The 13,457-nt window shown below is 43.2% G+C and overlaps 2 protein-coding genes across 2 annotated transcripts in view; one reads left to right on the plus strand and one right to left on the minus strand.

Moving 5' to 3' along the window:
- LOC115014589 (calcium uniporter regulatory subunit MCUb, mitochondrial-like) overlaps positions 1–8,078 on the plus strand; it is a 13,878-nt gene extending 5,800 nt beyond the window's left edge. Inside the window, exons 2-8 of the mRNA XM_029441578.1 lie at positions 5,513–5,582; positions 5,741–5,908; positions 6,604–6,708; positions 6,833–6,990; positions 7,083–7,286; positions 7,565–7,681; positions 7,791–8,078. Of these exons, the coding sequence (XP_029297438.1) occupies positions 5,513–5,582; positions 5,741–5,908; positions 6,604–6,708; positions 6,833–6,990; positions 7,083–7,286; positions 7,565–7,681; positions 7,791–7,868 (900 nt within the window). The 3' untranslated portion in view covers positions 7,869–8,078. The remainder of the gene's footprint in view (positions 1–5,512; positions 5,583–5,740; positions 5,909–6,603; positions 6,709–6,832; positions 6,991–7,082; positions 7,287–7,564; positions 7,682–7,790) is intronic.
- Positions 8,079–9,680: 1,602 nt separating this feature from the next.
- Positions 9,681–13,167, minus strand: LOC115008168 (caspase-6-like). The gene is made up of 8 exons (XM_029431546.1): positions 13,095–13,167; positions 12,757–12,798; positions 11,762–11,804; positions 11,521–11,670; positions 11,329–11,405; positions 10,976–11,151; positions 10,735–10,885; positions 9,681–10,404 (listed from the first exon to the last, which is right to left on the minus strand). The coding sequence occupies exons 1-8, from the start codon at positions 13,123–13,125 to the stop codon at positions 10,169–10,171; spliced, it is 906 nt and encodes a 301-aa protein (XP_029287406.1). The 5' UTR covers positions 13,126–13,167; the 3' UTR covers positions 9,681–10,168.
- Positions 13,168–13,457: the final 290 nt, after the last annotated feature.

Raw genomic sequence — 13,457 nt, forward strand, 5'->3', positions numbered from 1 at the left:
TTTTTTTTTTTTTTTTTTCTTAAGTTTAATGTGTCCTCTGCATCACCTTGAGATATTTGAATATCTGATCTCTGGGACAGGCTTTAAAGCTTAGACTTGCTTGAGCCAAATCGTTATTGATTCCTTATAGAAAGGCGCATGGACAATACAGTTCAGTGTATCACCCTTGATGGTCGAAATAGAAACATAGATGACTCATCGCTCGGCCATGTTTGACCAAAGGGGAAATATGAGTCACAGAAGTTAGCAGAGGCAAAGTTTCTGTGGCAGCTTTGCATTGTAACTTTGCTTTGGAGGAAATCTGACTTTTGCAAACTCCAGATAGAAGTGAGTGTCCCCCCTTTCTTGTCCACCGACTGTCAGCACTCGGCTCCCTTTTTTATCGCGTGAAGCTCGGCTGCCGGGTGAAGAGCTGTCTGCTGATTTACGCAGAGTCTTCAGGCTGAGTAGTCATTTACTGTAAGAGCAAAAAGTCCTACTCTCATAAGTATGGTATAAATAAGTAAAAGTCTTGCCTCTGCTTGTCATCCTGCACCGCCTCATTCCACTTGCAGCGAAGGCACAGATGAGATCTTTCGAACAGACGTAATTACCCTCTTGTCATGGAAGAGTAAATATTTGGAAAGCTGTCACTTTTTGGACCTGCTTGACTGAACACTCCCAGCACATTTTAATTAAGTAAATCTGGCATGATTTGTAAAAATAAAATACGGTGTATCGATGGTTTCCATGTTTTTATCCTTTGGTTTGTTGCCCCTTGGTGAATTATTATTATTATTTATTTTTTTTACAGTATTTTTTGATTTGACCAATAATCTTTATTTGTGGTATTTGCACGGAAAGCACTTTACAAACGCGCCGCATGCGTTTCCACTACCTTCATGCCGCCGTACCGCAGTCATCTGTTATCCCGCTGTACTTCCTCTTTGTCGCCCCATACCAACTGCATCATTAACTGGGCAGCAAAAGACAAATGCTTCAATGCAAATCATTTTCACGGTACAGTGCCGACTGTTCTTATGATGGCGACGGGAAGTAATTCGATTTTCTCTTCTTGGCAGCCTTCGTTTATCATCTCAGCCTAAAATTTAGGCCGTTTATCACCCTCAACATTTTGCTCCTTGCTTCAAGTCGTGCCTGCAAGGTGTTGTAAGTCGTTCCATAATTATCAAGGCTGTTCGCACACAGTTCGTACTTACACCTACGAAAGGCAACGCACTATGATCGTATATACCCCATGTAATCCAGTGTATGTACTGCACATACTCTACCTTGTTTAGATGAATGCTACACAATAAAGTGATTATTATTTTATGTTAATAGTGAGAGCATTCATAATGGAGCGGCCTGCTCGGAGACTGCAGGGGAAATATGGCTGCTTGTCACCATGATAATTCTAATTATTGCTCGAGCGAGAAGCCCCGGCCTGCCTTCCTGCAGAGGAGGAAGATGGCAGTTTGTCACCATATTGCTTCGACTTCGCTCGCTGCTCTCTCCCCGTCGGTGTGTCATAAATAAGAAACGTATAGCTCAGGGGGTAAACACACCTTCAGCTGATTGTTTCCAGGAAGAACTGTTGGATGGAAATGATTTGGCGATGAGGAGCAGGTGTGCAGCGTTGTTCCCCCGCAGCACCAAATTGTCTCCAAAATGTGTGAAGGGCAATGTATTAACAGGGACCGCTCTGAATATTGATGATTTGTGTCTTTTCTAGTCTATTTGGGAAGTGTTTTGTTTTCGATTAGCAAACACGAGAAGCCAGTGGTGAGGTTGTTCATCATGTGGAGGAGCACTCTTCTGCAGACTGTATTTCTGTCACACGGCATCAGGGCGTGATCGCCTGCTACTTGTGTGTTTGCTGTGTGTGGGCTTGTTCAGGCAGAACAGTCTTCAGCCTGCAGCCTTGGCCCCTTTTGTTATGTGTTAATGATCTACGGGTGTGTAATATTGTCAATACTGTTATGTACGGGAATTAGCAATAGAAAATGATTAACTATATGTTTCCTATATGCTCTTTCTAGCCATGTTAGCTGCAGGGCTCTTGGTTGGTCCAAGACTTGCACAGAGTGTAATATTTAATACCTGTTGGATGGATGGCTGGATCCCAAGAGGATTAAGCATTATGACTTTTCCTCTAGCACCTCCATGACATGTCACATTTTTTGGATTTGAATGAAATGTCTCTCGCACCACTAGCTGGATTGCCATGCAATTTCATTCCCTGAATCTTCTACTAAATCAACATTTTAATGTGACGTCACGCTGATTTCCCAACCCGTAAGTCAGCCATGTTGGATGGTATACACAACCAAGATGGCGCACGTTCACGTATGAGTTGCTGCAACGCTTCGGAATTTTCTTTGTATTTAAACGTCTAAGATTGAAAGAAAATGCCAATCGTGTGCGCAGTGTATAATTGTGGTCATAACGCTACTCGTGACCCAGAGAAACGGTTCTTAAGATTTCCTAAAATCATCAAAAACAACGATCCACAAAAGAGGGATGAATTACTGTCTACCGAACGCCGTACGCTGGTTTAACAACATAACTCGTGAGGATTTAACAGAAGACAAAACACAATTCACCCGTGTGTGTGGCGTCCACTTTATATCTGGTAAGAGCACATGCTAAAGCTATGTCTTCAATGTTTACGTTAAACATTTGTGCTTATGATATACCCGAACACTGTAAGACCTTACTTCTCACCTTACTTCTCGTCACTAGGAGAAGCGGCAAAGCCTTATGATAAAACAAGCTTCACTTGCGAAAAGCAAAGCACCAATGTGAGAACATGCTTCACATGTCACGTGATTGCACACGAAGAATACGTTGGTTTATGTCCAAATACGTGCAAAACGAACGATATTCAGTTGAGCTATACTTTGTTTCAATGCTAAATAGCAAATGTTAGCATAGTGACACGTTAAGATGGTCAACACTGTAAGCATTATCTGCTAAACATCAGTGCGTTGACTGTAATTATGATCATGTTAGCATGCTAACGTTAGCATTTACTTTAAAGCACTGCTGTGTCGACACTTTTGCACCAGTAAAAGACTCTCTGTGTGGTTTGCCAGTGAGTTCTAGGCATTTATAGCAGCAGTCAGATTTCCCCCACATGGCCCATAAAAAGCATCATTGCTCTCGCTTCTGTGTCTCGTATTAAGTGTGATATTGAGTGTGGCCCGGGGGGCTCGTGTGATGACACCGGGGGGCTCGTCTGCTGCCTTTCAGTAGTCTGCTACAAAAACTCTACTCTTGGGGTCATTTGTCACATGACACTTCCCCTGTTTAGATTGTGTTTGCTAACGTTATGGTACTGCTGTTTACATCGTATGTAACTGCCACATGTAGGCGAGAGAAGAACAAGGTCAGTCGGTGTTTATTATGCAGCGTGCCAAAGACGGTAATAAGACGGCGAGCCGCATGGCTTTGAAAAGGGGTTATTATTCATCATCTAGCTCTCAAGATATATTATCTGCCACAGTGGACACGTTCTGATGATTCACATTGGGATTGGTATGCGTGCGCATAGCATATAATTTCCCTGGGCTCAGTCAGTCGTTGAATTGACGCTGGTCAATGATATCACACACACACACACACACACACACACACACACACACACACACACACACACAGTAAAGAGACAAATAGTCGAGCTTCGCCCTTGAGTTTTGGCTCCAGATCTGCTGTTTTCATAATCTCAATGTGAGCATAAATGGCGCTCACCTGACTCTCCTGTTAAACTACTGTTACGTGAAGTGTTTGCTAACGAGGGTGACATGGTGTAGGCATTTTTATCCTCGTGCACCGTGTGTGTTGGCAGTCAGCGCCTGCACCACTCAGTTCAATGAGGCGCTTTGGCTGCAGCGGTACGGGAGTCTTCTCAGAAGCCGCTGCAGGCTGTTTAACATACTGCTAATGTGTTTGCTCTCTGAGGTTAACTGTGAGGAGTTACAGTAGAACTAGAGACTTCAGGGACCGAATGGATATGTGTACAACTGTACTCTGGTTGGGCGATTTGATGACAGTGAGAGATTTCAAACGTGTCAACTAAGATTTATGGTTCATAAGAAACATGACGTCACCTATTGGTTTGGTGTATTTGAATAATAAAGTACTTGGCTTGTCAGGTTTTTAATTTGCAAATTAGCCATTAGAAAATGTGCATTATTTCTTAATTGATTTTCCATTAAATGAACTATTCTCAAAATATAAAATGACGCAGACACAGGGATCTAGAGTTGTATCCATATCAGCCACTGTATCGGCACTGTATTGAACCTTTGGACGCCACCATGCGATTACAACCATTTGGTTGACATGTTTCACTGCCATTAAAGAATGTGTGCAGATATCCCCCCCCATTACATTTCCCCCATTGTCCGTGGGGAGCTGGTGTGCTGAAGCGTAGGTGGTAAAGCTCTGTGACAGCCGTCAGCTGTTTAATAACAGCTGGAGAGCTCACACAAGCCGAACGGTTGAAATGTTGTCTCCTTGGGATCACTTTGTTCGGCTCTTTTTGGGACCGATTGTCTAAACTCATGTTGTCCTTCACAGTTATGTTACCACACACACAAGAGCTCCTGGTCATGCAGACAGTTACTCATCGCTCCATGTTATTGTTGTTGTCCCCTGTTAAAGTCCTCTCTCCTCACCAGTGGAGTGTTGGTAACATTAGTAACTCCATCCCTATGCCTCGATGCCTCGATGTTTGCTGCTCTTTAATGTGATATCGATCGAACGAACTCCCGGTTGGAGGACAAAGGGGTGGCAGAGAGTGGCCGCCACGTCTCGAGGTGTCAGTGGGACCCCTCTGACTCTCAGCTGAATAAGAATCGCTGTGAATGAATCTGTTTTCCAGGTTCAAAAGGTCAAACGTTTCAACACCAGGGAGCTAGTGTTCAGAGCTTTTAGGAGGATACCTAAGGATATGATAACATGAAGCACTACTATTCTAAATGTGAACACGCAGCCGTTATTATTGCTGCTACGATGATCACATTTAGTACATTTGGTTGGTTTGATGTTACGAAGACATTAAGCTGACTGTGTACAGTGAAGTTCTTTGTGTTTGTGGCTTAATGCCTAAATAGCTGCTTTGTAGTACGTCCCAGTGGCTTTAAATATTGAGTAGAAATAGGAGTTTGCATGTAAACTACAAAACACTACACCCCAGGAATGTCAATTACAGTACAGAGAAGTACTCCTGCTGAGTACAATAATGAGCAGTACCCGATGGATGTCCTCTCGATGGTACTTTTTTAGTACCTAGCATGTTATGAGAAGTCGTGGATCAGCAGAAAGGAAGTAATCCGTATTATCAGCTGCTCACATTTCACTGTGGATCGTTTTTCACATTCTTCTTTTCACGATGCTCTCGGTCTGTTTACTCTCCGTTGTCAGTTTACCAAGGGAGGTGGAGGGGGGGGGGGGGTACTTATGAGTACAGAGAACACACGGAGTAACATGGTAATGCTCTTTTTTTGTCTGTCTTGTTCTTTCCCAGGTTCAACAGAGGCCGCCTCTGCTTGGAAATTGCCAAGCTCATTGCTACAGCACACTCACTCCCTCCAGTGGTAATATACTGTTACTACATCCACACCATAATACATTGCTGGATATCCTCCAGCTGCCCTGTTTGTGACTTTATTTTTAATTAAATATGTCAGCTTGACTTGATCTGTACACAAGACCTATATATCATTACAATGATTTACCTCCTCGTGTGTTGCAGACGTGTCTTTGAAGTACAAATATGGCCGTTTGGTTATGGAGGTCCCATTGCCCTCCAGGCACGAGAAGTGTCTGTTCTTCCTCAGACCCATGCTGATGAGCGTGGGAGACCTGATCGCAGATCTGCAGAGGGAGGACCCCGGAGCCACGACCTCCGTTTTCTCCAAAGGTAAAGGACACGACATGCGTTGGCTGTGCGTTAAACAGACGGATCACATTCATGAGGTTGAACCTTTTTATTGTTGCAACCTGGTTTGGCAGGTTCCTTTAGTTAAGTGAAAGCTGAAGAGAGGTTTGGCAAGATGCCTGCAGACTAACTTTTCACAGACCATTAACTAAGTTGGTGGAGCACTCCTTTTAACATGGGCGTGAGTCACAAGCATGAGGTGGTTTCATTTGAACATTTTCAAAAGAGGTAACAGTAAAAGAAGCACTGACATTTTACAAAAGTTGTTCAAAAATAAAGATCGTTTTCTTCCCTTTAAAACTGCATTTGGTAACTTTTATTAAAAAATATTTTTTTCTCATATTTGCTGAAATGTTCACTATAGTACTGTAGTGCATGAGACAGATACTCTGCGGGGGAGACAGATACTCCCCAAGTGCTGATAATGGCATTTACGAGATTCCACTGCACCCGAATGAAAACAACCAATCAGAGCAGAGGAGTCCTTCAGTCAGTCGCTGCTCATGAACTCTGATCAGACTGTCTAACTTATTACTGCATTGCCTGTTTCTCACTCGCAGATTAGCATTTTGTTTTTATGCATATTTCTTGTCTGCCAGAAAACCTTTTATGCTCGGGCTGTAAAAATCTAAAGTTACATGATTGCAATAAGTTGGACATTTGTCCTCCTCTGACAGACGGAGAGCGTGTGGCCAACACTACGCTGATCGACGCTCTGCTGGACAAGGACTTCAAGCTGGTCATCAATGATGCCGTTTATGACGTCTGCTCTCCTGAAAAGGGTACAACACGTTTCTCTCCGGTCATAAATGTTCCTCGTGTTTGTCTGCCAACTGTCGAAAGACACCTCAGGCCTGCTGATAAGTTCCTCATCTCACTGTCTCATCCACCTTTTGCGTGTTGCAGTGGGTACCAGTGAGAACACCATGGAGCTGGAGGACGTGAAGCAGGTTGTGCATCTGCTGCACACGGCGCTCCACCTGCCTGAACACCACCTGCTGAAGGAGAGGTATCTTCTGGAGAGACTGGACAACCTCAAGCAGCAGCTGTCACCTCTGGAGCAGGTAGTCCCATTAAAGCGATCTTTCTCCCTCGTTACTTCCCCTTGACGGCTGGTAACCCCCCCTCTTCTTGTATTACTGCCTGCTCCCGACAGATGAAGGCACAGCTGTCCAATACAGCAGATTTCCATAGCTCCAGGGTTGTCTGGACCGGCATGGCCCTGTTATCTGTGCAGGGCGGCGCTCTGGCCTGGCTCACATGGTGGGTTTATTCGTGGGACGTCATCGAGCCCGTCACTTATTTCATCACCTACGCCACCAGCATCGGAGCCTTCTCCTATTACGTCCTCACCAAACAGGCAAGTCTCAGTTTTGTTCTTCTCCAGTCGTGGATTTTGAACTGATTTGATATAAAGGAACAGTTTGACGTTCTTAAGTAATTCACTTTATTATGAGACGTTAAATGAAACGACTCTCACATCCGTCCATTAAATAGGAAACAGCTTCCAACGTGTTTAACAGACGGATGTGACAGTGATCCGTGAACTCAATCTATGTATTGATCATATTTATGCTCTGTTGTATTAAAGTGTACAGAGACACTTTAATAGCGTTCCTACTTTATTCTTTCCCTCAGGATTATTTATACCCAGACGTTAAAGACAGACAGTTCCTGCATTACTTTTATAAGGGGGCCAGCAAGAAGAAATTCAACGTGGAAAAATACAATGAACTGAAGGATGAGCTCGCTGAGGTTGGTTTGATTTGTTCACGTTTTACAAACACTGAATTTCTCAGTAAATCCTTCTGAATGAAGAAGTAATAACGCTACGTGGTTTGTGTATCTGTGCTCTGTGCGCCAGGTGGAGGAGGACCTGAGACGTCTGAAAAATCCCACTCAATGTCAGCTGCCACTTGAACAGATCCAGCCAAAGCAATGAACGAAAGCCAAACGCCATGAATAATGGTCACTCACACTTAAAACACTCCAGAGCAAAAACAAATATTCTGCTTTATTTTGATAATGGTGCCTTTTTACCAGGAGTCCATACCATTCTGTGTTTTCTTTAGTCTTGATAATAAAAGCCAATTATGTCCTGAGAACTATTGAAATAAAAAGTATTGCCTGAACGTCGGGAGAGTCTCCTGTCTGCCCCGATGTCTTATTGTGAAAAGGTGTTGTGGTTGTACTTAAACAATAAAGAATGAAAGTATTATAAAACAATCACTCTTGAGGGTCAAAACAGGAACTACAATGTCACACAGGTTTTATTATACAAAGTCACAACAGTAAGACCACAAACATACAGGATCAACGTATGCAAGCTTTGCTTTTCCTGAGTCAGAGATCATGTGACACAGCAGGAAGTGTTTTAGGTCCATAGTTCAGCCTCCTCCCTGAGCTTCTTTCCACACTCCGTATCCGCATTATTAACCGTAGTACTGTAAACCGCTACAACACAAACATGAATTCCCTTTTTTGATGGAGCGAGCTCAAACAGACAAACAGCGTGTTTGATGTGGTGCCTGGATATGAGCGGTTATGGAGAGATGACGAAGTATTAAACCCTGATGTGAACAAAAAAAATCATTAGTGACCTGCTTGTGATGTCACCTGCCTCGCCAGATGCAGTAAGTTGGAAAGTACAGTAGATGTCTGGTTCGCAGACGTTCATGCAACTGACTTTACGGTCAAGAGAACTCATCTGACGTCAACTTGTGGCGTCTTCTCGCCTCGTTAAAGGGGACATGTCGTGCTCATACAGGTGCATACTTGGATTTTGGGTTTCTACTTTAATGTTCAATAAAGACACGTTCTCATGCGGTCAGTCTGAAGGTTGTTCATCTGTTGGCAGGTGGAATATTGTAATGAGCAAAGAATCAGCACGCCAGATCCACAAAGATATAAGTGTTTGTTTTTGTGTGGCATGTCCCCTTTAAGAATAACAAGCCAGCTGCAGGATGAGGCAGTGTGTGTGTGTGTGTGTGTGTGTGTGTGGTACCGCAATCTTTTAAAACAATTAAAGCAAAAAAAATGTGACAAAAGATTTAAGAAAACTGGCTAACGAAGAATGTTTTCCATAATAATCCTGCAGTTGAAAAGTAATTTCTTCAAATGATGTACGGATCTACAGCGGTCGGACAAAATAACAGGAACACCATAAAACACAACGCCATGGTCTCACAAACTACCTTTGATTCGAGTCCAACTAACTTCTGTCACAGATAAAGAAAAAGAAAATCACGTCGTCGTCTCACATATTGAATGTGAAGTCATCTTCATGCCGGACTTATGGCGCCCAAATGATCAAATAAGTAAAAGGTAGATATTTTGTAATATATTTAAATATGAAATCAGGTCTGAATGAAAACCTAAACGATAGTCGCACTTATTAAATATAATATATGCTGTGTAAAGAAACATGCCTCTGCTCTGTTCCCTAAAGGTTGATGTTTTATTTCTTTAATCTTTCTTTAATCTCTCTCTCTCTCTCTCTGTGTCTGTCTCTCTCTCTCTCTCTCTCTGTCTCTCTCTCTCTCTGTGTCTCGCTCTCTCTCTGTCTCTCTCTGTCTCTCTCTCTCTGTCTCTCTGTCTCTCTCTCTGTCTCTCTCTCTCTCTCTCTCTCTGTGTCTGTCTGTTTGTCTCTCTCTCTCGCTCTCTGTGTCTCTCTGTCTCTCTCTCTCTCTGTCTCTGTCTCTCTCTCTCTCTCTGTCTCTGTCTCTCTCTCTCTCTCTCTCTCTGTGTCTCTCTCTCTCTCTCTGTCACTCTCTCTCTCTCTCTGTCTCTCTCTCTCTGTGTCTCTCTCTCTCTCTCTCTCTCTGATGACTCACTAATCTGATACAGTGATTTAAACTTTTGAAGACTGCAGCGCTGTCGTGTTAGATTGCATTATAACGTCTACTGTGTTTACATTCACACAGAAACCAGATAACCCTGAAGAGCAGATACTGCGACCTGATTTCTTCTCTACCGTCTCCACATATGTTGATTGTGTCATGCAAATGCGAAAGAAAACCCTTTTATAAGCAGGTGAAGGTTTTGTCAAGCAGAAACTTGACGTGAAGGTGGAGGATTGTAAAGTGGAGCGTGTTGGCCTGAGGCAGGAACAGTTCTTCAGTAGGTGTGACACAAGGTGTTCCTGTTGTTTTATAACCACTATAAATTCTACGTACACAGAAACATTCTCTCGCAGGTTTGGATGTAAAAACCAGCTGGTTTCATGACTGAGCTGTGAAACCGTTACTTTTTCGATCGGAAGTAGAGTTTCTTGGTGAGCATCGAAGCGAAGCAAGGCACCTGCTTCTTCCCGATGGCGTTGCGGTCATTACTGTTCCCGACACTCCTCATGGACACTTTCCTGTTGACCAGCGTGAGTAATTCTGTGAATTCAAGGGAGTCCCCGTGTTTCCCGAGCAGCTCGCACAGATCCTGGACGTACCAGGAGCCGTTGATGGTCTCCCGGTGGGAATAGTATCCTTAACAGACGACACAGTGGAGAGGACTGTTAACGACCGAGCAGCAATGAGGACATTTACAAAAAGGGACTGAAACGTACGGTGGCCCTGAGACATCTACGCACGGCAACAACAAGCGTGTGCACCACTTCTTTAAGTCCCCTGGAAACACTTTCTGTTGCTCCTTGCAGCGAGTTCTTCTAAATGCTGCACATGTGTTGATGTGAAGATGTTTTGTCTATTTGTGTTTCCTTTCTAGTTCCTAAGTAGGATTACTCTTTAACACTCACATCTTCAAAGTATCAAACAAAGTGTGAACATTCAGAGTTTCAAACATCCCCGCTGACTCACCTTCAGCCACAGAGTAGCACATGATGAAATCTGCCCCGGCAGGCAGGGTGTATACAGCGCTGGCGTCCACCACCACCTCATTCGTCTTCAGCTCGCTGTCCACGGCATCCCAGGCGGTCACTGGATCATCGTGCTTATCTCCACGGCATGCCTGGTGACGGACACAGCCACGTTCACTTTGACTTTTTTTAAACTATTGCCATATTCCGGATGTATTTGACTGTGTTTTGTTTGCATGTACCTGTAATATAAAGATCTTTGGCTTTCCGACGAGGCTCTTGCACTTGTCTCCTTTAAACAGGGATGTGATATTGGGAATGCTGATCTTGCCGTCGTAGGTGTAAACGTGATCGTTCTCGCCGTGGCTCAGGAAGACGAGCAGAAAGCAGTCTGCGTTCGAATGGTTTTCCTCCGCGGCTGGTGGAACATCAGGTTTTTGTTTTGTAAACTAGCTACTGAACAAGTAAAAGTGGCCCGTGCTACAGCATATCACATGTTGATTTGAACTTTGCACATACAGGACAAGGAAGCTGGTAATCTGCCTCCTGAATATGCATTTAGACATTTGAGTGTCATGATCGTGCGTGTGCTTACCTTCACTGATTTTATCTAAGACTTCCACTTGTTTGTAGTTATCATAAGCCCTCACTTCGAAGTTTAACTCCTTCAGTCTGAAAGAGAGGTGAAGGAAAGTCTTACAGTCGCTGAACAAGTACAGATAAGTTCTCCAGCACACAGTTGCAGAATGCAATGTTCCCTCTGTAGCAGCTGGCTGGGAAGTGATACCTTTTCTCCAGGTTGGCGCGATCAGCATTGGTTCCATGCCTGTCGTTTAACCCCAGGCGCCAGAAGAAGCGCTCCTGGTTAAAAATGAGTGCAAGGCCTCGTTGTTTGTTGTCCATCTTGTACTCCTCTGCAGGATCCAAAGCTAAAGAGCTGTTTCATCATGAGCAAAGAGCACAGCAACATCGTTAGGTGGAGTACTAGTGGGAGGTAATAAGCACACAAACAAGAAGGAACTGTTTACCTTCTGATGAAGTTATCAGTCTCCGTTAGGTTCTCCGTGCATGCTGTTAAAAAACAAAACATTCATGAACAATCCACGCAACAATCTCGAACATAATTACCGAACAATAATACAAACACGTCTGGCTTTACAGCTACAACATCACATATACTCAGCACATGTGGTTGAAGTTGTCAGAGATAAAAAAAAAAGGAGGATTGCACTTTTTTAGGCTTTTTTGTTAAGCAGCACAACTACAGGTGCATGGATTGCTCCACTGCTGCTGTTATAGGGTCAAGCAGCCATTGTTCTCTCAGCTTAGAGTCCTCGTGGCCTTCAATAGCGGAGTGACAGGTGGAGAAAGATGGCAAAGGCTGCTAAAAGTACAGAGGCTAAAAGTGACACCTCGTTAGATTTCGTCAGCTAAAGGCAGCTGGGTGTTTGAAAACTTGGACATTTAAAAAAATCAGTATAGATATATTTGCTTGTATGCACTCAGTGTGTATCGGCAATACAATCATACCTTAATGAATGTTATAATGTTCCGTTTAGTGCAGTGTATGGTCATTTCGGATGCTATACACTGAAAGGTGTTTCTAATATTAAGTGTTCAGTCATTGATACACACATTGGCTGTATAACAATACAACTCAACACTCCCATAAACATGAACTACCTTAGAAACCTAAGATAAGGCTGTATCATCTGGATCATCCAAATAAAGCACATTTATAGTTCCACGCTGATCAGTTTCTAAATGACCAAGGATGGCAGGATATATGGCGAAACAATATCATATCTGCATGGCATAAAGATAACAAAGGCTGTTTGAGTTGATGATTCATCTCACTGTACTTTGTCTTCACTAATAATAAAAACCTGTTTTCTTTACACCTCACCCTGTTTGTTTCACTTTTGCTTTGCTAAGAGCAAATGCATTAGTCAAGACACTTTAATAACAGTACACAAGCTTTAAGAAATAGTAGGCCTATAGTGACTTAGTGTAAAGCACTCACCCGCCCTGTCTGTTGCTGTGTTGTTGTGTTTAGCAACACTTCCTGGGGAGTTGAGAGAAAGAGCGAGCATTACACATGTTTTAATGGCATTACAAAAACCTGCCTCATGTTGTACTAACTTGGTGACTAACTGAAGAGAAGACTGACATGAAAAAGGTGTGACAACTCTTATGTAAGAACATAGTAAACCAGAGTTAAACAGAGCTTGATACTGAGCCTAAGTTACATCGGACATTAAAAGTCATTGTAATTATTTTCCTAACTTTTAAAATGACGTACGCAGAAGTCCACTACTTACGTTTGATTTTAATTAATAAAAATGTATGTAAATTCGTTACCTCCATATCTGTCTTGAGCCGTGTTTGACATGTTCACAGGTTGTCTTCACTCCTACTGACACTACTGTAAAATGAATTTGCTTCGTCAAAGCAACACCGATGAGCAAGGCTGTAGCTCCGCCCCCCCCCCCCCCCCCCTCTGAATCTAATTGGCTGAATGTGACACTTGGAGAACACGATTGGCTCCTCCGTCTGTCAGTCAGAGGTCAACAGCCAGGACTTCCGTGTTTGCCACATTGCAGCAGCTGCTCATCGAATTTTATGTAAAGGGATTAATAAATCATTAACAACAAAAGTAAAATTAGGGTTAGTGCAGCCGAAGATTAGTAGAGTTAATCATCTAATCCAGACTTTTTTCATTGG

This window comes from Cottoperca gobio, chromosome 1 (assembly GCF_900634415.1).
Source record: "Cottoperca gobio chromosome 1, fCotGob3.1, whole genome shotgun sequence".
NCBI classification, from domain to species: domain Eukaryota; kingdom Metazoa; phylum Chordata; class Actinopteri; order Perciformes; family Bovichtidae; genus Cottoperca; species Cottoperca gobio.

Excerpts from the sequence above, each read along its gene's own strand:
- LOC115008168 (XM_029431546.1), bottom strand. The coding sequence starts at position 13,125 with ATGTCAAACACGGCTCAAGACAGATATGGAG. Across the intron at positions 11,805-12,756 it reads CACAGCAACAGACAGGGCGG|CATGCACGGAGAACCTAACG; the intron begins GTGAGTGCTTTA and ends GTTTTTTAACAG. Across the intron at positions 10,405-10,734 it reads GTGCTACTCTGTGGCTGAAG|GATACTATTCCCACCGGGAG; the intron begins GTGAGTCAGCGG and ends TCGTCTGTTAAG.